Source organism: Bufo bufo, chromosome 5, assembly GCF_905171765.1.
Source record: "Bufo bufo chromosome 5, aBufBuf1.1, whole genome shotgun sequence".
In the NCBI taxonomy this organism is placed as follows: Eukaryota; Metazoa; Chordata; class Amphibia; order Anura; family Bufonidae; genus Bufo; species Bufo bufo.
Window position 1 is genome coordinate 194,243,094 of NC_053393.1, and position 23,398 is coordinate 194,266,491.

General features: G+C 42.8%; 1 protein-coding gene across 1 annotated transcript in view; it reads left to right on the top strand.

Annotated features, from left to right (window-relative positions):
- Nucleotides 1–1,713: 1,713 nt before the first annotated feature.
- LOC121002463 (beta-Ala-His dipeptidase-like) overlaps nt 1,714–23,398 on the top strand; it is a 42,577-nt gene continuing 20,892 nt past the window's right edge. Inside the window, exons 1-4 of the mRNA XM_040433917.1 lie at nt 1,714–1,731; nt 13,167–13,277; nt 17,865–18,008; nt 18,104–18,266. Coding sequence (XP_040289851.1) covers nt 1,714–1,731; nt 13,167–13,277; nt 17,865–18,008; nt 18,104–18,266 — 436 coding nt within the window. The remainder of the gene's footprint in view (nt 1,732–13,166; nt 13,278–17,864; nt 18,009–18,103; nt 18,267–23,398) is intronic.

The following is a 23,398-nucleotide window of genomic DNA, read 5'->3' on the forward strand; positions in this document are numbered from 1 at the left end:
GTCCGGGAAGGTTTTAGACCGGCTCTCTAGGATCTACTGTTCCTGAGATATTCCCAAAAAATAACCTGCATTAGCCAATACAAGCCTGCAAGTCTTTCACTCATATCCCAACTGCCATACACGGTCACATGTCCCTTATCAGCCAATAGAAGCTTGCAGGCCCTTAGTCTCCACATACACAGAGTTTTACTCCAGGTTTCCATAACAACCCAGCCATTTTTCTTTACTGCTGTAGGTCAGCTTTAGGCTATGGCTACACGACAACATGTGTCGCACGACACATAGGGCACAACTACATTGCTACATGTGTCGCGCTACATTGATGTCGCACCAATGATGCGTGATAACTTTTATAATGATAGTCTATGGTGTTGCACTGTGACATGTGACATGCTGCGACACAGTCTTCAGACCCTTTCATTTTTTTCACATTTTGTTGCGGCCTTGTGTTAAAATAAAATTTTTTTTTGAATTTTCCCCATCATTCTGCACTCAATACTTCATAATGGCTATTGAAAACATAATATTCTAAATCTTTGCTAATTTATTAAAAAGGGAAAACTAAAATCTTTCATTCACACAAGTATTGACCATTTGCTCAGTACTTAGTTAAAGCACCTTTGACAGTGATTATAGCCTCCAGTCTCCTTGGGTATGATGACACTAGGTTTGCACACCTGAATTTGGTGATTTTCTGCTATTCTTCTCTGCAGATCCTCTCAAGCTCTGTCAGGTGGGATGGGAACTATCGGAGGGCAGCCATTTTCAGGTCTCTGCAGAGATGTTTGATTGGGTTCCAGTCAGGGCTCTGGCTGGGCCAATCAAGGACATTCATACGATTGTTCCTAAGCCACTCCTGTGTTGTTTTGTTGGAAGGCAAACCTTTGGTCCAGTCTGAGTTCCAGAGCACACTGGATCAGATTTTCATTCAGTTTTCCCTCAACTCTGACCAGTCTATATGCTCTACTATACTTCAGTGTAGGGATGGTATTGGGCAGTGCCTAGTTTCCTCCAAACATGACACTTAAAATTGAGGCCATAAAGTTCAGTCTTGGTTTCATCAGACCAGAGAATCTTGTTTCTCAGTCTGAGATTCTTTTAGATGCTTTTTTTTGCAAACCTACATGTGTCTTTTACAGAGAAGAAGCTTCTTTCTGGCCACTATGCCATAAAGCCCAGATTGGTGGAATGCTGCAGTGATGGTTTCCCTTCTGGAAGCTTGACCCATCTGCACACAGGACTTTGGAGCTCAGCCAGAGTGACCATTGCGTTCTTGGTCAACTCTCTTACCAAGACACTTGCCCCCCAATTACTTAGTTAGGCGGAATAGCCAGCTCCTGAGAGTCTCCGGGTTGCTCCACACTTCTTCAATTTAAGAATTATGGAGGCCACTGTGCTATTGAGAACTTTCCATGCAGCAGAAATGTTTTGTACCCTTTTCCAAATCTGTGCCTTCACACAAACATCTATCTGTGCTCTTAAGGCAGTTTTCTCCTCCTCTTGGCTGGGTTTTTGCTGTGATATGCTGTGAATCCTTATATATATATATAGGGTGTGTCTCAGAATGTGACTGCTGCAGCCAATCAAAGTCCTAAAAAGGATACTGCTGAGGACAGTGATTGACTGCAACGGTGACGTAATGATGCCTATATATCACCGTGGCAGTTTGTAAACAAGCAGTGTCAGGAAAATGGGACCTGTAAACCAGGTAGAATGGTGCTGGAGAAAGTGGTAAGTATACAATCATTTATTATTTTATTATTATTATTTTTCACAATCATTTATTATTTTATATCATTAAAGGGGAAGTCCAAGATTTTTTATTGTCTCGGACAACCCCTTTAATTATTTGGTGAATTTTAACTGGCTCCTCTGGCTTTGCAGCAGTCTCTACTTACACTAATAGATGGGCCCAAAAATGGAGACCTAATAAAAAACATTACATTCTTCTTTTTGACAATACACAACTAAATTCTACTTTAACTGTTAAGTACTGGTTATATTGTTTTTGGTTACATAATGTGAGGGACATTAAATCACAAACAGTAATTTTCATGTTCTGTTCTTATAAAGAGTGCAAGATAGACATGACTCATTGGACAAACACATGTATGTCTGAACTTTTTCTTAGGGCTCTTTCACACTTGCGTTCTTGTCTTTCGGCATAGAGTTCCGTCGTCGGGGCTCTATGCCGGAAGAATCCTGATCAGGATTATCCTAATGCATTCTGAATGGAGAGAAATCCGTTCAGGATGCATCAGGATGTCTTCAGTTCCGGAACAGAACGTTTTTTGGCCGGAGAAAATACCGCAGCATGCTGCGCTTTTTGCTCCGGCCAAAAATTCGGAACACTTGCCGCAAGGCCGGATCCGGAATTAATGCCCATTGAAAGGCATTGATCCGGATCCGGCCTTAAGCTAAACGTCGTTTCGGCGCATTGCCGGACCCGACATTTAGCTTTTTCTGAATGGTTACCATGGCTGCCGGGACGCTAAAGTCCTGGCAGCCATGGTAAAGTGTAGCGGGGAGCGGGGGAGCAGCATACTTACCGTCCGTGCGGCTCCCGGGGCGCTCCAGAGTGACGTCAGGGTGCCCCAAGCGCATGGATCATGTGATCGCATGAATCACGTCATCCATGAGCATGGGGCGCTCTGACGTCATTCTGGAGCGCCCCGGGAGCCGCACGAACTGTAAGTATACCGCTCCCCCGCTCCCCGCTCCTACTATGGCAACCAGGACTTTAATAGCATCCTGGGTGCCATAGTAACACTGAACGCATTTGGAAGACGGTTCCGTCTTCAAATGCTTTCAGTACACTTGCGTTTTTCCGGATCCGGAGTGTAATTCCGGCAAGTGGAGTACACGCCGGATCCGGACAACGCAAGTGTGAAAGAGGCCTTAGTAGATTTAGCTGCTCTTTCCCCCCTTCTTGTCAGTTCTAATCAACATGTTGAAGTAGAAGATACACAATAAAGTTGTTCATCAAATTATCATTAAATCTTTGACAAATGAAGATGTCTTTCCATCTCAGATTATTCAAAATTTAAATCAGTCTGGAAATGCATGTGTAACACCACAGAGTTGTGTTACTACACTCCTTTACCCCGCTTTAATCTGTTAAGAGCCTTTACATTGTCATCTGATATGATTTTGCTCATGTCTTCACAACTGTGCATCTAAACACTGTATTAAATACAATTATCGTTGTAATTTTCCAGGTTGATCAGCAGGTGGCAGCAATGCATTGGTAAGAAACTAGTTACAGTTCAGTATATCTAGGCTGGAATGGATTATTCCAGCTTAGCTCCCCCTCTGTGGAGGTGTGGACTGTTCCCACATACTGCAGCTTGGGAGGAGAAGGAAGCTAGATTCAGTATAGCCCACCCCCTGCTAGATGTAGGGTGTGTGTGTGTAAGGAGTCCCCCTGTATAGGGAAGAAAGCCAGGATCTTGTCTCGGCTGAGACATCGATGACATACCCAAACTGAGCCCTGCAGCCTCAGCTAGATGAGAAGAAAGCAGACAACCTCCAGAGTTCCAGGACGAAAGCATTCCCTGAGAGCCTATCTGTGAGTAAAGTCCAGAGACCTAGGAGAAGCCATATTCCTCCTCAGCTAGTCAAAGCAGAAGATACAGAGCTACTAAGCAGATGTCTTATCCTGAAAGCTCCAGATTTATAGTGCAGAAGATTAATTCCTGCCAACCATTGCCAAAACCTGCTGGGACTAAAGACCAAAGCTGTATTCTGTTCGGATTCAAGTTATCCTCAGTAAAAAAAAGTTTGAACTTCACCTAAAGGTCTGGACATCAATTTCTGCTGCAAAATTCCTCTATTACTCCTACTATCACTACACTCAAATTTATTGCAAGTGAGCCAGGAGCCAGGACCCAGGTAGAAAACACCATTGACAAAATTACCACTATACTACAGAGACATTATAGGCCATTACACCACTCTGGCATTCCTAACCTGGGACGTGCGTTATAACACCTTGGGAGGGCCCTGTGATAGTACCCTGCGCATGCTGCAATTGGCGTCACGAACAAAACTATAGACTATTAACCACCCATATCCTGACCCACAGCATAAGTGGCGTCAGTGTATCCGTTCCTGGTCACTGTACATGTGTCTCTCAGAGTAGAGTGTATGATTGGTGCAAGTTATTCAGAGGGTGTCGGGAAAGTTGAAAATGAAGACAAGTAGACTGATGTTGAAGCACTTCGAAAAAATCTGAGAACTACTGTTAACGAGATCTCTTTAAGGGTTGGGAGTGTAGAAACAATAGTTAAAGGGGTTGGCCACCCTAAGTATCAAAAATCCAAAGTGCCCCAGACAATAGCCCAAACCATGAAGTATTTATATCATGTGACATGTACTGGCTATATATCATTTTTCTAACCTGTTCACCATGACATGCCTCCACATGTGACTTTTTAACTGTGCCTTTAAAAAAAAGGGGGGGGGGCATGGTAATGGCAGGGAGGGGGTGTGGCCAGTCGCTCCAACAAATTAATGTTCATTTTCACCAGTTTTCAGACTCAAATGAAGCTAGAAATCCACGGCAGCTCTGAGCTGTCATAGATTTCTGTTTAGGTGCACTGCCATAGGAGGGGGCTGTTGAGCGGGGGCACAGATCTTTGTTGCACAAGAACTCTGCTGAATACATTTGTACAAATCGATCTGCTCACATAGAGAAGAGCCTCCTGTCTATCAACACACGACTAAGGCTACTTTCACACTAGAGTTAGCAGGGTCTGGCAGGCTGTTCCCCTGCCGGATCCGCGCTAACACTAGCCCACAAATGCCGTTAGTAGTCCGCTCTGGCCCCATTCACATTCACTGATGCCCAGCACGCTGCGTTTTTTGTCCGGCCGCCTCTCAGCATGTTTGCCGTGCTGCGGCTGCATCTCCGACCTGTCACCATTAAAGTGAATGGGGCCGGAGCGGACTTCCGGCGGCACTTGTGGGCTACCGTTAGCACTGATCACTGTATACAGTGTACAGCGGGTCACGGATCTCTATATGCAGTGGTGGGGGTCACATATCACCATATACAGAGTGCAGGAAGGAGAGGGCACACAATTATAGATGGTGAGACCAGTGACTGCTGCTGATATCACTGACATCAGCCATACTGACAGCTCACAAGGGGTTAAAGCTCCTGAACCATTGGTCTGGCTGTAATATCATGTCTGTGATAAGAACACAAATCAGAGGGGCCATAAACAGGACACACACTGGGATTGCTCACAGTTTGTAGTCCACAGCGCTTCCCTGGCTCTGCTACATCCTCACATGTTGGCAGGATCCTCTCAGTACAGGGGAAACAGAGGGGGCAGAGCCCGCAGTCAGATCAGCCATCACAGCTTTCCCTCAGTCTTCCTTCCTCCTGCAAAAGTTTCTTTATTTTAGCTTTTAACAAGTGTCCCTGCTAAGCCCCTGCCAGCCCTGCACAGCCAGGAGTGCCAGTCACAGAAGGAAAGCATCTCTGATATAAGAAGGGTGCTTTAGGACCCAGACAGCAGCACAGGCTTCAGGCATGGACGAGGCAGCTCCTCCATGGCAGGTGCAGGGATGGACGAGACAGGCAGCTGTGAGAGCAGGACAGGAGGGGGCGAGGCTGCCAATAGCAGGAAAACCAGGCAGATCTGCTTAAGAAGATATATTAGTAATTGTAATATCTCCCTACTTTCTTTATAGTTTAATAAGTGCTAACAGAGTGGCCAACCCCTTTAAAGATCAGCTTACATTTAAGGAATTTTTTGGAGGAAAGAAATTCAATTCAAATGAGGAGGTTATTGACAGTGTGCAAGAATGGGTCTACATGCAGTCAAAAAACTTCTACTCTTCTGCAATTAAGAAGTTCCCTAAGCGCTGGGACAAGTGTATTGCTGTGGCAGGAGACTACATAGAAAAAGTGTTGTCTTGTTGTATTCAATCAAGTGTAGTTCACAAATTTCTGTTAATATTTAAAGGCCCTTCATATTTTCCTCTCTATCATCATCTAAAGAGATCAGCAACCTCCATCACTCCAACTGTTCTGAAACTACAGCTCCCAGAATCCTCCTTTCCCATCTATGGGAGTTACAAGAACAGACAAGTACAGTGGATATAAAAAGTCTACACACCCCTGTTAAAATGTCAGGTTTCTGTGATGTAAAAAAAAATAGACAAAGATAAATGATTTTAGAACTTTTTCCACCTTTAATCTGACCTATAAACTGTACCACTCAATTGAAAAACAAACTGAAATATTTTAGGTGGAGGGAAGAAAACTAAAAAAAAATAATAATAATGTGGTTGCATAAGTGTGCACACCCTCTTATAACTGGGGATGTAGCTGTGTTCAGAATTAAGCAATCACATTCAAAATCATGTTAAAGAGGAGTCAGCATACACTTGCCATTATTTAAAGTGCCTCTGATTAATCCCAAATAAAGTTCAGCTGCTCTAGTTGGTCTTTCCTGAAATTTTCTTAGTCGCATCCCACAGCAAAAGCCATGGTCCACAGAGAGCTTCCAAAGCATCAGAGGGATCTCATTGTTAAAAGGTATCAGTCAGGAGAAGGGTACAAAAGAATTTCCAAGGCATTAGGTATACCATGGAACACAGTGAACACAGTCATCATCAAGTGGAGAAAATATGGCACAACAGTGACATTACCAAGAACTGGACGTCCCTCCAAAATTGATGAAAAGACGAGAAGAAAACTGGTCTGGGAGGCTACCAAGAGGCCTACAGCAACATTAAAGTAGCTGCAGGAATATCTGGCAAGTACTGGCTGTGTGGTACATGTGACAACAATCTCCCGTATTCTTCATATGTCTGGGCTATGGGGTAGAGTGGCAAGACGAAAGCCTTTTCTTAAGAAGAAAAAAATCCAAGCCAGGCTACATTTTGCAAAAACACATCTGAAGTCTCCCAAAAGCATGTGGGAAAAGGTGTTATGGTCTGATGAAACCAAGGTTGAACTTTTTGGCTATAATTCCAAAAGATATGTTTGGGGCAAAAACAACACTGCACATCAACAAAAGAACACCATACCCACAGTGAAGCATGGTGGTGGCGGCATCATGCTTTGGGGCTGTTTTTCTTCAGCTGGAACTGGGGCCTTAGTTAATCTAGAGGGAATTATGAACAGTTCCAAATACCAGTCAATATTGGCGCAAAACCTTCAGGCTTCTGCTAGAAAGCTGAACATGAAGAGGAACTTCATCTTTCAGCATGACAACGACCCAAAGCATACATCCAAATCAACAAAGAAATGGCTTCACCAGAAGAAGATTAAAGTTTTGGAATGGCCCAGCCAGAGCCCAGACCTGAATCCGATTGAAAATCTGTGAGGTGATCTGAAGTGGGCTGTGCACAGGAGATGCCCTTGCAATCTGACAGATTTGGAGTGTTTTTGCAAAGAAGAGTGGGCAAATCTTGCCAAGTCAAAATGTGCCATGCTGATAGACTCATACCCAAAAAGACTGAGTGCTGTAATAAAATCAAAAGGTGCTTCAACAAAGTATTAGTTTAAGGATGTGCACACTTATGCAACCATATTATTTTATTTTCATATTTTTTCTTCCCTCTACCTAAAAGATTTCAGTTTGTTTTTCAATTGAGTTGTACAGTTTATAGGTCACATTAAAGGTGGAAAAAGTTCTGAAATGATTTATCTTTGTCTTATTTTTTTACAGCACAGAAACCTGACATTTTAACAGGGGTGTGTAGACTTTTTATATCCACTGTAAGTATGCATGCTAGGAGTTGTAGTTCCACAGCAGCTGAAGTGTCAAAGGTTGCTCCAAGTTTAAATTCAAGTCTTATAGTCCCATGCCTAACAGATTCTACTGCCCTCAAGTAAAATACCCAAAGACACTAAAAACAACATATTATAGAAATAATAAATTGAAAAAGTGACCTTGTTACACTTTGTCGTTATCAAGTAATTAGTTTTTAGTGTGTCAATTTCATTTATGTATAAAGATATGCTCACACATTCAGGGTTTTGATGACAAGAAAGAAGGAAGTGCACTCTTTGCAATTACCTGACTTTCTGCATGGATTATTAATAAATATGGTTTGATTGTTATCCAAATCACAATCTTAGACAAACACAATCTAAACTAATAACACAAAAGCAGATGTACTGATCAAGTCTTAGACAGTGTAGGATCCTCCAGTGGGCCCAGCCTTTGATACTTTAATGGGCCCCAAATATCCAGGAGAAAAAAAAAACTATTTGGCTGCCTTTGGAGCCAATCAGTTGCCACTAAGGTCTATTTCTGTGATTCAAAACCCATTAAACTTTTGTCACGGGGTTCCGAAGGTGCACTCGGTCCCCCATTGCCCGCAGAACTGTTGCTTAGCTTTTGGAATGAGGTTCTGTGTTTGACCTCATTCCCAGGGCGGCTTTACTAGCTGGGTGGCTCCCTGCTCCTAGTCTGCCTTGAGCGCCGAGCTGATCACTCGGTGCTCGACTGGTTGGTCTGTCGGTCATGTGATGCTGGCCACGTCACATGACCCTCACTCCCCACTATAAATACAGGCAGCCTGCTGGCTACAGGTTGCCTGTTAATTTCTAGGTTCCTGGCTATTTGTTGGACTACTGAATATTTACCTGATCCTGTTCCCTGACGATCCTCTGCCTGCTCCTCCTGTACTGCGCATACATCCTGGTATTGTGACCTCGGCTCCCACCTGACTACTCTCTTAGGACTCCTCTTGTACTTCGCTACTCTCCTGGTATTTGACCCCGGCTTCTCCTGACCATTCTTTGCTTAATCCGTTGTACTGCGTAGCTCTCTTGGTTCTGACCTGGTCCGTTCATGTTCCGTATTTTGTCTTGTCTGTCTTCCCTGCACATATCCTAAGTAAGGGACTGCCGTCCAGTTGTCCCCTGTCATCAGGACTCGTGAGGCAAGTAGGCAGGGCCAGGGGTGAGGGTGGAGCGCAGTGGTCACTACCCTTCCCCCTGTGTGTGTGTGGACGTGACCGTTACAACTTTATTGATGATTTAAGAGTTGAGCCTCGAGAATAATTTCCTCTTGTGGGCCCAAGGAACCCCAGTCCGACACTGGTCGTAGAGACAGGATCAGGGCAATTACCAGGGATGAACTTTTCTATGAACACTTCCCAATAACTGTCCTGAGAAAAGGTGCTGCCCACAAACATTGAATGGATTTGGGCATTAATGATTGCATTTGTGATCATTCTTCGTTGATTCAGGGATTGATTGCTGCATGTAAAAACAGCTCTCCCGCGGCTCAACAATCTGGCAATGATCAGGAAAGAATGATTGATTTCCGATCATTGCCCTTTGCATTGCCCCATTTAAACAAGCAATTATATTGAGCTTATTGAGTGAACATCCACATTGTGAAGGCTGTAACCTGTAGATCTCCGTTTAGCAGCAATCACCTCCACCAAACGTTTCCTCCAGTCTAGTCTCTTTAATTGAAACACTTTTTGCCAATTAGTTCTTGGAAAAGTCATTAAACCAGAGGTTGTGCTCCATTAATAACATGAAACGTACAACTGTTTGTGGACTATTAACATTGTTAGATTGTGTTCTGACTTAGATAACAATTTTATAAGTAATCAATGCACAAATCATGGTGATATTAAAGACTTCACTTAAAGGGAACCCGTCACCTCGATTTTGGGTATAGAGCTGAGGACATGGGTTGCTAGATGGCCGCCAGGACATCCGCAATAGCCAGTCCCCATAGCTCTGTGTGCTTTTATTGTGTAAAAAAAACAATTTGATACATATGCAAATTAACCTGAGATGAGTCCTATATGTGAGATGAGTCAGGGACAGGACTCATCTCAGGTTAATTTGCATATGTATCAAATCGTTTTTTTTACACAATAAAAGCACACAGAGCTATGGGGACTGGGTATTGCGGATGTGCTAGCGGCCATCTAGCAACCCATGTACTCAGCTCTATACACAAAATCCAGGTGACAGGTTCCCTTTAAGGCTCTAATTACATATGTCAACGATCGGGGCATTTATTGGGGATAAGCGGTTGTACCAATGCTCATTCCCAATAGTTGACCTGCATAAATATGGTGCCAATCACTCAGCAAATCTGAAGCAATTCTACGTATTTCGGACAATCTGGTTACAGTTGTCCATCACCCTGTGTGAACAAGAATTTGCTGCCAACAAACAAGGAGACTGTATGGGGACGAATGATGGCAATAATAATACAGCCTCAACCATTGCTGCATGTAAATGCGGCTAACGAGTAGACAATGATCGGGAACAAATGTTCATAGGAAGGTTTGTTCCCGATCACTGCCCACCCTCTTGTCCCATGCAAGTGCAACTGTAAATTGGATGTGGTGCCTAAATCTTCATCATATGCACTGCAGTGAATGGGGTTCTTAGTACTGTGATTCACATGCAATGTAAATATTAGCATGTGATATTGACCATGTTGAGGATTTTAAAATCTGCAGCATGTTCTATATATATATATTATGTATGGAAAGCTGTGGATTAGCCCCGTTAAATAACAAAAAGGCTAATCCTATTGCAGATTCTCTGGCACGCAATAGATTTGCTATAGGCAAATCCTAAACCTGTGAACATCATGTATACCTATTTTTATTGTAATTACTGTATATCCTTTGGAACCCCACTTTTCAGGAGAGCAATTGTCCCTTGACCCCTATTGCAGATGCAAAATGGCCATTTGTGGCATAAGCTTCTATAGAGAGGTGGCCATGCTTCCATTGGCGCACTCTATGGAGTTATGGAAAGAGCCTAGCAAGCAGAGCTAAATAGGGGATTATCTTTTAGTTATAGAAAATAGTTTTATACTCAAGGTTTTTTTCCTATTCTAATTTTTTTTTATTATTATAATGCCTTTATGTGCAAAGTTAATTTCAGCATCTCACAGATACACAATGTAAGGCAAATATAAAGCCTGTGTTGCCAGATTAATATTACTTGCTTATCAGGGATTACTAACCAAATATTTAGTCATACTTTATCTCACTGCAGCTACGTAGCCTGGATTAGTGGGAGAGGACTGGTACAAGGGAGTGGCGAGTCACAGCAGCATATAAGAAGTCACAGACCTCTCAGTAACATCCAGTGGTGATCCCTTCTGCAAAGACTGGACGACACTCCAACCATGGTAATAGAATGATTATTTTCCTTACTTCAACTTTCCTTCTATCTATAGATTTTCATGCATTTACGTTAGCAATCTGTTCAAAAAGGAATTTTGCAAATGTTTGTCAAATGTTTTAGTTAGTATTACTAACTAGAATCCAATCCAATCATTTTCTATCTGCAGAAAAAACTTCTGATCAGATTAGCATGACTGCTATAATTGTAGCATGTGAACAGTGAGCAGACAGGAACAAAGCATTATGGGGACCTCTAGGAATTTATTTCATGATATCATTCGCATAATATTCTCGTGTTTGCATGGCCAGACTTCCAGATTCATTACCGAGACTTCGGTTTGCACAGAACCGAAATCCTTCTGATACAAATTTTTTATTTTTTATTTTTTTGGCGGTAAAGACGCATCACATAAAAAAAAAACATGCCTTTTTATCATTCCAAAAAGTGGCCACAGCACTCGTGTATAAGGCTTTTGTGGGTGCACGTCTCCAATCAATTCCTTCCACCCAAGGGGTCTTGTATACAATTTTCCACAAAGATGACGGAGACAGCACACCAAATAGGCTTTATTTGTACAGTAGTACATACGATTGCATTTATGGCTAGTGCAACGTTTCGGGCCCTGATACGGTGCCCTTTATCAAGCTTCAGCCTCGATTGTGGCGATCATGCCTTTCTATCATGTTACATTAGGGAGGTTTTGGTGCCGATTTTTGTTCACATATTTTTTAAATACGCCTCATGTTTCAGTATACCAAATTACCCCCTTATTTTCGGACCCCTGCTTCGAGTCTGGTAAGGGTTCAGCTACATAGCAACACATTTATGTTGCAGCAATGTTGCGCAACTTTTTTTTTGTTATGGTAGTCGATGATCTTGCAATGCGACATGCTGTGACTGCGGCAGTTGAAAAAAGTCAGATTTTTTTTTGTGACTGTTGTATCACATGTTGCATTAGAACACCATTGACTATCATTACAAAAAAAGATGAGTGACATTGCTAGCTGTAGCCTTTTTGTTGCGCGACACATATCGCCGTGTAAGCAGACACTAAATCTTCTGATAACACTAATCGGAAAAAGAAACTAAATACAGTAAAATGAAAATGTCTGTCTGTGGGGCTCATTGAATAAAGCAGATCCAGCTGCATAAGAGTGCTGCCACACTGTATTCTCTCCAGGCGTTTTTTATTTTTATTTTTTTTATTGTAGCACTGCTTTCCAGATTTCTGGCCATCTTGTGGACCATACATAATATTACCACAATGCCTCAACACATTTGGGTATAAAGTATACACCACCATCAGAGTGCCGCTCATAAATTGCACCTTTCTCCTTCCCATTTCCCATAATTCTGCCAGCTTAGTGTAAGAATGTATACAGGAAGTATAGCTGTCTGAACACCTACAGTAGCTTCTGCTGACAGTAGCTCCGTGTTATGAATATGGAGATAATATCAACACTTCAAAATTGTCGACATATGCTGTAGCAAGTTTTGCAACATTTGCTGTATGTGTTAAATTAAAGGGGTTTTCTGGGGGTAAAATAATGATGACCCATCCATAGGTCATATCAGTGGGGGTTCAACTCCTGGCACCTTTGCAAATCAGCTCTTTGAAGAGGTTGCGTCTCTCCGGTGAGGGCCATGGCCTCTTCTTAGACCAGTGATGCCGCTTTGATCGGTCACAAGGCCCATGTGCAGCTCAGTCCCATTTCAGCGAATGGGCTGGGCTGCAGTACCAAGCACAGCCACTATGCAATGTACGCCACTATGCCCAGTATGCTGTGAGACGGCAGCAGCAGTAACCGGACTCCACAAACAGCTGATTGGCAGGGGTATCGGGAGTTCGACCCACACAGATCTGACATTTATGGCCTATCCTGAGTATAGGTCATCAATACTGTACTCCCCAAAAACAAGCAAGTAATTGGCCAGTGGGGGAGACCATAGTCTACAGTAGAAACTACATTAGGTACTTTTCTAAACTTATAAAAACACATTTAACTTCTCTTTTCTTGTTTTACAGCTTTTTCTAGTGTGCATTGTATCTTTGCTATCTAGTCATGCTCTTTCTTCTCCTGTGCCAGACGATCCCTTATTTAAGTACATTGATGATCATAAACATGAATATATTCAGGTAAGCCAAGTAGTTCAGAAATTACTATTAAGCCAATGCTATTCTAGTTTAATAGATTTAAAAGGGCTGTAAACAAATTAAAGTGATGGTGAGGTGCAATATAAAGGCCCCCATACATATTAGGCTACTTTCACACTAGCGTTTTTACTGGATTATTATCGTTATTATCAAAAATGCTTCCGTTACTGATAATACAACCATCTGCATCTGTTATGAACAGATCCATTTGTATTATCTTTAACATAGCAAGGACGGATCTGTCATAAAAACCATTGAAAGTCAATGGGGGACGGATCCGTTTTCTATTGTGTCAGGTTATGTCAAAGAAAACGGATCCGTCCCCACTGACTTGCATTGTGGGTCATGACGGATCCGTTTTGCTCCGCATCCCTTGACGGAGGTTTGCTCTCCTATATGGGAACGCAACCAAATGTTTTTTGGAGCATTCCATTCTGTTCAGTTACGTTTTGTCCCCGTTGACAACGAATAGGGAAAAAACTGAAGCGTTTTTCTCCGGTATTGAGATTCTATGACGGATCTCAATACTGGAAAAAAGAAATGCTAGTGTGAAAGTAGCCTTAGACTATTGTCAGGTAAAAATATTGTTGTCAGTGGGACCAGTCAACAATCTAATGTGTATTGAGCTAGCTGTCCCCACTGTATTTTCATGGTGACAGGTTCCCTTTAAAGGGAATGTGTCATTAGAAAATGACACATATGTTATGTTTAACATATATTTTTTTTTTTATGTGATATTTTCAATTTTCTATGTCAATATCTATATTTAAACAAAAACCATAAAATCCTGCAGGATTCACACTGGCCACTAAGCCTAATAGGCGCCACTTCTTGCTCTGTACAAATCACTGTAGTTATATATTATTCTAAACATACCTATAATGATAAGGAGATATCATCTTTGAGTACAGATAAGACAGGATCCACCATTCACAATAGGTGATTGTCAAAGCTTATCTGTTCTTTCCTTGTACAAGTACCTCTGCACAGGTCACAGAGCATGTCTAGAAAACTGTCCCATAGAAGTCAATGAGGTCCTCCCCTGACCATTGTGTCTATGGCCCATGGGGCTGCCATAGAACAATTTTCTTAATGCTTTCTAAATACTGTTATGAACAGATCAGGGAATTTTCTGTAATCAGAAAATAACAGATTAGAAGAAAATACGTATTGCAATCTGGTTTTAACTGGCATAGGATACTTTGACACTTGTGGTAGCCTTTTCCGGCAAGCTTTTCCTGCGGACAAAAAACTACAACATGCTGCGTTTTTTGTCCAGCCACCTCTCGGCTTGTTTGCCGTGCTGTGGCCGGACCTCCGGCCCGCCCCCATTATAGTGAATGGGGCCAGAGCAGACTTCCAACGGCATGGTGGACTATCGGTAGCACGGATCCGGCTGACTGTTTCCCTGCCGGAACAGCCTGCCGGAAAAGGCTACCGCAAGTGTGAAAGTAGCCATATAAAAGTTTTGATGACACATTTCCTTTCAAGCTAGGAAGGGCAGGTATCAAAATTAAATAATGCAATGGGTGGATGCAGTAAGTGAGAAGTATTACAACTGCCAGACACTGTAGTTTTTAGCTTGAGAAGTTTTCTAGTTTTGACTTTCAAGTTACTAATTACAATGCAGCTTGGTTGGCATAATGTCATAAGCATACAAAACTGACCGGCTTCAGCAAAAATAGCACAGCAGACGTATTGGAGACGTGCCTTTAGCTAATGCTGAATCTCAATTTGTGCCTGGATTTCCACTTTAAATGTAATAACCATTAGAAAAAAATGCAGAACAATGTATGTCATTTTCCAGACCACACAAATTTGGACATTTGTAAATGTAGTTAGGAAAAAATGTTGCTTTGAATGTGTATGGGCATGGCAAATAAACTAAGATTTTAGAGAGAAATAGAATTAGATTTAGGCCTCATGCACACGACCGTTGTTGTGTTCCGTTCCGCAAAATGGGGTTCCGTTCTGTGGTCCGTTTCCGTTTTTGTTTCCGTGTGTCTTCCTTTATTTTTGGAGGATCACCAGACATAAAGGAAAGTAAAAAAAAATCTAAGACAGGTTTGCCATGCAAATGATAGGAAAAAAACGGACACGCGGACGACAATCTTGTGTGCCTCCGTGTTTTTTAGCGGTCCCATTGACTTGAATGGGTCCGCGAACCGTTTTCCGCTAAAATAATAGGACAGGTTATATTTTTTTGATGGACTGGAACCACGGATCACGGACGACAAACGGTGCATTAGCCGAGTTTTCAACGGACCCATTGAGAGGCAATGGGTCCGCAGAAAATCACGAAAAACGGAACAACGGACACGGAATAAAACAACGGTCGTGTGCATGAGGCCTTAGCCTTAGAACTCAAAAAGAAATTAGTAGTTTTCCCCTATCTTGACTTCCCCTTCCTCAACTCTTTGCCAATCTCATATTAAAATATGAGAAAGGAATCTAAGTCTCTCTTTCACACCTCAGCCTATAAAATTGCTTTAAAGCTTTACCTGAATTTTCAAAAAAAGTTTGCATAGTATCTGAGCTTCCTTTCACAATCATAACTGTGAAGGGAGTTATGTTTGGGCTTCCCTAATGTTTTTTTTTAAATGTTTTTTCACCCATATTATTCCCTGTTTCAGCTGCACAGCTAGATACATTTCACTTATAAGGAGGGGGAAATCACATTTACAGACACATAGGAGGCTCCTATAATCTTCAAAAGCTGTGTAAAAGCAGTCTTTTATCACGCTCAGGATCTCAGCTAGCTCTGACACCACCCCATTTTCTGTGAGCAATATTCTGTGTCTCTTCTACAAGGATGGATCTTTCCTGACAGTAGGCAGTGGACTCCAGTGTTAGGTAGAAGTGAGACCCCTAGTGCCCATGAATTCACAGCTTTTTTTCAGGTGGATGCAGGCATATTTTTTAAATGAAGTGATTTAAAAATGTGCTAGTTACACCATTCTCTATTAAATGAAAAGGTGTGAAAGCACAGTGACTCTTACGTAGCACTTTCTGTGTAAATCACCATGAGATACACAGTATTTGTAATTACTTTATCATTGGTGTAAAACACTGTACAAACTTTCTAAAATGTTTCCAAACATTCTTATGGATTGCTTGAAAGGATGTGATCAAGTCAGAACATGTTATATTTTTGGTGAATGCCCAATGCTTGTACCATTTTTGAAAAATGTATGCATTTTCTCAAAAGCATTACTTACTCTACGCATCAGTCCGAGGAAATTTTGGGCTAATCTGATAGAATTGTTGTTTGCTTGTAGGGGTAGAAAACTAGTGACAGGTTTCCTTTACGCTTACTAAAGCTATGATTACTAAAATTAGTGATCCATTTGATCCTGAAGCCCCAAAGAATGATACTCTGTCATATCTTAAAGGGGTTGTCCCATCTCCCTGTTTCCAGAGCGAGATGGGACTAAACACCAACCTCAGGTGGCTGGGCTTATGGAAACAGCCGACCAGGCAGGTGCTCCACAGTTTCTGTAACACTCACTATAGTGAATGGGAGCTACGCTGCTTCCATAACTACTGAAAAGGGGCGTAGCTATAGGGGGTGCAGAGGTAGCTGTGGGTATCGGGCCTAGGAGCCTGAGGGGGCCCAAAGACCTTTCTGCCACATAAAAAGACACCAGTATTAAAGGAAAATGCTTGATGGTCAAGTTACACCTCTGGCTGGAGGGAAGGGATTAAGGCAAGAATTTGGCATGAGGGGGTGCCGTTTCAATTTTTCCCTCAGGCAGCATGAAGGCTATGTGCTTCCCTGCCCCTGGTCACAAAGCACTGAGGGAAGTGGGGCCAAAGCTGAACTCTTGCACCAGGGCCCATAAGCCTTTAGCTACGCCCGTGCTCCTGAACCTCAGCAGTTTACTTGTTCAAAAGTGGAAGTCTAACGCCATTCCTACTCACCCGGACATAATCCTTAAAGAGCATGTGTCAGCATGAACAACTCTATTAAACTGGTAGATAGGGTTACTTGGTAGGGTTAATCATGCTGAGTAGTATGGTACCATATATGTGCCTCTACATTGACCTGTTCCTGAGAAAATTCTATTTTGATTAATATGCAAATTATCGAGAAGCCAGTCAAATTACCATCTTGGAGCACCATTTTGTCAACACCTCTCAGTTATGGCCACTCAACCCTTCCTGTGGATTGACAGGGATGGACATGGTTCTATGTCTCAACGCATGCGCAGTGGGTTTGTTGCTGTTCCCCAAGCAGGGAAGATACCTATTAAGCATGCACCAAGACAAAGAATCATAGCCTAGGTGCAAAAAGATGTAGGAGTTGAACTAATTTTCACTTCATAGTTTATGATGATGTGTCCTCAATTCTATTATAAGTTACTAGCATTGCTAATCATACAGGCTCATAAGAAACATAATGGAACAGAAAGTGGGGAATAATACAGAAGATCTAATTAATGTTGATGAAATATATGATCTACATCCTATGTGAAGAAAACTTGTTAAATAAAGACCTTAGCAAGCATGTTAGAAAAAATATGATCAAAATAAGCATCTACTAATCTAAATATGCATATTTTTTTGCAGCGATTGAAGGAAATGGTGGCAATAGAAAGCGATTCCAGTGATCCATCAAAAAGAGATCAGGTTTTACAAATAATGCAAGTGACAAAGGATTACATCTTGCAGATAGGTGGAAAAGTAGAGATGGCAGAGCTTGGTGAGCAAGAGGTCAGAATGCTGCATCATCTTCTTATATGCTATTTTTTATTAAGCTGGCGCAATTCTAATAATTGCCCATCTAATTATTAAAAAATTTATTGCAGTTTTCGCCAGGTGTAAAACTCCCTCTACCACCAGTGATTCTTGCAGAGTTTGGAAATGACACAAACAAACCAACTGTCTGTTTCTATGGGCATATGGATGTACAGCCTGCAAAGAAAGTTGATGGATGGAAGACAGATCCATACATCCTCACAGAGGAAGATGGCAAGTCTTATAATACTTGGTATTTGTCATGAAAGTGATACTAAAAGTAGTCTCTAATCAAAAATACTTGCGCGTCACTGAGCATGGGCAAATATAAGAATCTTTCTAATACTGTATGTCTTATCAGAGAAAATTGTATTAGTTTTGGAATGTTTGGCTCAAAATTCGTCACATAGATTCTCAGCACAGAATGTAGATGATCGCCGGTGAGCTGAGATCTTGAGGCAGGTTTCGCTCTCTTCCGAGGCCCGCTCTTTTATTGCTATTAAATGCAGCCCTTACTAAGGGGATACGTTCCTCTGAGGCCCGCTCTCTTATTGTTATTAAATGTAGTCCTTACTAAGGAGACCGCGTTCCTCTGAGGCCCACTCCCTTATTGTTATTTAATACAGCCCTTACTAAGGAGACCGCGTTCCTCTGATGCCCACTCCCTTATTGTTATTTAATGCAGCCCTTACTAAGGAGACGGCGTTCCTCTGATGCCCACTCCCTTATTGTTATTAAATGCAGCCCTTACTAAGGGGACGCGTTCCTCTGAGGCTCACTCTTTTATTGCTATTAAATACAGCCCTTGCTAAGGGGATACGTTCCTCTGAGGCCCACTCTCTTAGGCCCCTTATGCGTGAGTTGAACGCATTGCACCCGCACTGAATACCGACCCATTCATTTCTATGGGGCTGGTCACATGAGCGGTGATTTTCACACATCACTTGTGCGTTGCGTGAAAATCACAGCATGCTCTATATTCTGCGTTTTTCATGCAACGCATGCCCCATAGAAGTGAATGGGGTTGCGTGAAAATCGCAAGCATCCGCAAGCAAGTGCGGATGCGGTGCGATTTTCACGTACGGTTGCTAGGAGACGATCGGGATGGAGACCCGATCATTATTATTTTCCCTTATAACATGGTTATAAGGGAAAATAATAGCATTCTGAATACAGAATGCATAGTAAAATAGCACTGAAGGGGTTAAAATAATAATAATAATAATTTAACTCACCTTAATCCACTTGCTCGCGCTGCCGGCATCTCGTCTGTCTCCTTCTTTGCTGAACAGGACCTGTGGTGAGCATTCATTCCAGGACCTGTGGTGATGTCACTCCGGTCATCACATAATCCATCACATGATCTTTTACCATGGTGATGGGTCATGTGATGGATCATGTGATGACCGGGGTGACGTCACCACAGGTCCTGGAATGAATGCTCACCACAGGTCCTGTTCAGCAAATAAGCAGACAGACGAGATGCTGGCAGCGCCAGCAAGTGGATTAAAGGGCTTCTGTCACCCCACTAAACTCATTTTTTTTTTTTGGTATATTTATAATCCCTATCCTGCCATATTGCCATACATTATGTTATTAATAATTTTCGTTCAATAGATTTAGCAAAAAACTTACTTTTATGATATGCTAATTACCTTTCTACCAGCAAGTAGGACGTCTACTTGCTGGTAGCAGCCGCAGAAAACCGCCCCCTCCTTCTGTTGATTAACAGGGCCAGCCGCGATCTCCTCCTCCGACTGGCCCTGTCAGCATTTCAAAAATCGCGCGCCTCTGTTGATTCGGCGCAGGCGCTCTGAGATAAGGAGGCTCGCCTCCTCAGCACTCCCTCAGTGCGCCTGTGCCGATGACGTCACCGAAAGAGAAGACGTCATCGGCGCAGGCGCACTGAGGGAGTGCTGAGGAGGCGAGCCTCCTTATCTCAGAGCGCCTGCGCCGAATCAACACAGGCGCACGATTTTTGAAATGCTGACAGGGCTGGCCGGAGGAGGAGATCGCGGCTGGCCCTGTCAATCAACAGAAGGAGGGGGCGGTTTTCTGCGGCTGCTACCAGCAAGTAGACGCCCTACTTGCTGGTAGAAGGGTAATTAGCATATCATAAAGGTAAGTTTTTTGCTAAATCTACTGAACGAAAACTATTAATAACATAATGTATGGCAATATGGCAGGATAGGGATTAGAAGTACACCAAAAAAAAAATTAGTTTAGTGGGGTGACAGAAGCCCTTTAAGGTGAGTAAAAAATTTTTTTATTTTTTTTTAACCCCTCCAGCGCTATTGCACTATGCATTCTGTATTCAGAATGCTATTATTTTCCCTTATAACCATGTTATAAGGGAAAATAATACAATCTACAGAACACCGATCCCAAGCCCGAACTTCTGTGAAGAAGTTCGGGTTTGGGTACCAAACATGCGCGATTTTTCTCACGCGAGTGCAAAACGCATTACAATGTTTAGCACTCGCGTGGAAAAATCGTGGGTGTTCCCGTAATGCACCCGCACATTTTCCCGCAACGCCCGTGTGAAAGAGGCCTTATTGTTATGAAATGCAACCCTTACTAAGGGGGTGGCATTCCTCCAAGGCCCACTCTTTTATTGCTATTAAATACAGCCCTTACTAAGGAGACGGCGTTCCTCTGAGGCCCACTCTCTTATTGTTATTAAATGCAGCGCTTACTAAGGGGACAGTGTTCCTTTGAGGCCCGCTCTCTTATTGTTATTAAATGTAGGCCTTATTAAGGGGACAGTGTTCCTTTGAGGCCAGCTCTCTTATTGTTATTAAATGTAGCCCTTACAAAGGGGGTGGCATTCCTCTAAGGTCCACTCTTTTATTGCTATTAAATACAGCCCTTACTAAGGGGACAGTGTTCCTCTGAGGCCCGCTCTCTTATTATAATTAAATGCAGCCCTTACTAAGGGGACAGTGTTCCTTTGAGGCCTGCTCTTTTATTAATAAATGCAGCCCTTAATAACAGTACTCCCTTTCTCTGAGGCCCGCTCTCTTAAATTGCAGTCCTTACTACCATAGTGTTCTTTGCCATGGCTTCAAACGGTGCTCTAGTTCTTGCATAGCACAACGCGCCTATGTCATCACTATGAAGTGTAAGCAAATGCACCTCACAGCCAATCAGATTAGCTGATAATCTGATTGGCCATGCAGCACACATGTTTATAGCGCGTAGCAATGACATATGTGCAGCATGCTATGCGAGAATTGGAGCACCTCGTGGAGCCGTGGCAAGGAACGCCATGGTAGTAAGGACTGCAATTTAAAAGTGCAGGCCGCATGAAGCAACATCACTGGCCAGAGGTTGGGCACTACTGTACTGTACTGTACTAGAGTTGTCAGCTGTTTTCTCAACTCACATATGCACACATGGTACCTTATTCAGAAAAGTCATCTGAAACTATAGGTATGCTTTAAAGAGGTTGTCCACACTACAGATATTGATGACCTATGCTCAGGATACGCTCAGGATCATCACAACCAGATCAGTGGCGGTCTAACATCGAGCACCCCAACTGATCAGCTGATTCAGGCAGCTGCAGTGCCAGAAACTATACAGCATATGGATGCAAACGCCTCCACACACTGTGTAGTTTCTGGTGCTGGCATACTGCAGCACATCTCTCACTCATTCACTTGACTGGGATCTGAGCTGCAGTACCCTGCCAAGGCTACTACACCATGTATGGAGCTGTGCTCCATACACAGTATAGATTCTGGCTCTGTTGCTGCCCAAAACAGCTGATTTGTGGGGATCCTGGGTGTAGGACTGATGACAGATTTAAGTTAACTCCCATGTTTTACTTCTCTTTTTGCAAGGGGGTAATAAGTCAATTCTAACAAAAAATCTAATCAGTGGCTAGATGCGTTGTTTTAACTGACCCACTAGATTATTTGGACATCACAGAAAAGGGAGGTTAGATATTTGTGTCCTTTCACAGTGGAGAGGTGCTTGATAGTTCTACCCATTGTAAGGGATTAGGTAGCGGGGCTGTCGTCTCCTGGGAAGACAGGCACAGTTTAGCAGGCACACCGAAGCAGTTACAGTCCACACGGCAGGAACTTCATTTAACTGACCTCAGCCAGTTTTATTGTCAGGTTGAGGTACAGAACATAAAATATAACAAACAAAAATCCTAAGCCTGTCCGGCTCTAACTATACAGCATGAAACCTCCCTGACCAAGTGCCGGCCTAATACCAAGCACCCAAACAAAATAGCAAAGTCCGTACCTCTTGAAGTGCTCTCACAGGCTCCATGCAGGTAGTCTGTTCCCAGGCTGAGAGAGCTGTGTCTGCATTCTCAGCCTTATATCAGGCTAACACACCTGAGGAGTAATTACCTGACAGCCCAAAACCCGGACTGTCCGGATGGAGTGGGGCCCACCCTTCTCTCCCCACTCCAGCAACACAGGCCCTAAGAACAGGTTTTATGCAGACCCGAATTGCAGAGACCTCTCCTGAACATTTCCCTGGTTGCTTTTAAATGACAGAAGTGAGGAATCTTGGGCACACATAGACCCCGTCCACTACTTCTCCAGACACTCTGTCACACCATGCATGGGCAGAATTTGAATGTAAATACTACATTCCAAGCAGTGGCATAGCTAGAAATGACTGGGCCCCACAGCAAATTTTTGAATGGGGCCCCCTCCCCCAGTAATTTTTTCGCAACCCCTTCCTTTCATGCCGCCCCCATTCCTGTAGCTAGTAAAGATTGCTCTCTCAGACCAGGCCCGGCAGCTGTTCCATCCGTTTTCTACACTGTCTATACTGTCACTGTATATAATTTCATTGTGTAATACTGTTGAGGGGGCCCTGACAAAATCTTTTAGTCTTCCTCCTCCTGGATGGGCCTCTTCTGAGTCAGGGCCCCAAAGCAGCCGCTTCCCCTGCAGTTACGCCCCTGATTCCAAGTATAGTAGCTGGCCAATCTCAGCTTACCCTGGCGATATCAGCTGATGGTCAAGGGTTTCAGCAACTAGACATGCTGAGCTCAGCTGATTAACAGGTAGGGAATTGTTCAGATGAAATGAAATGAACCCAAGTTTTGTAGTATATTAAGGGTGGCTTCAGCAACAAAACATGCTGTCAGACATGCTGGGAAAATAAACCAGTACAAGTGATTGTGCTTTATTAGGCCAGCTTTTGGATAGGGCTTTAATTTGAAAGTTTACTGTAGCTTACCGACAATGTTATACTTCGTGATTTGTTTTTGTTTGTTGTAGTTTTTTTCTTTTTGTGCAAAAAAATCTACAGTCTGAATTCCCTCTTGAAAGTGTTGGATACCCTTTCTCTAGCAGTAGTGACTTAGTAGTCAGTGATGCAGTATATTATTAAAT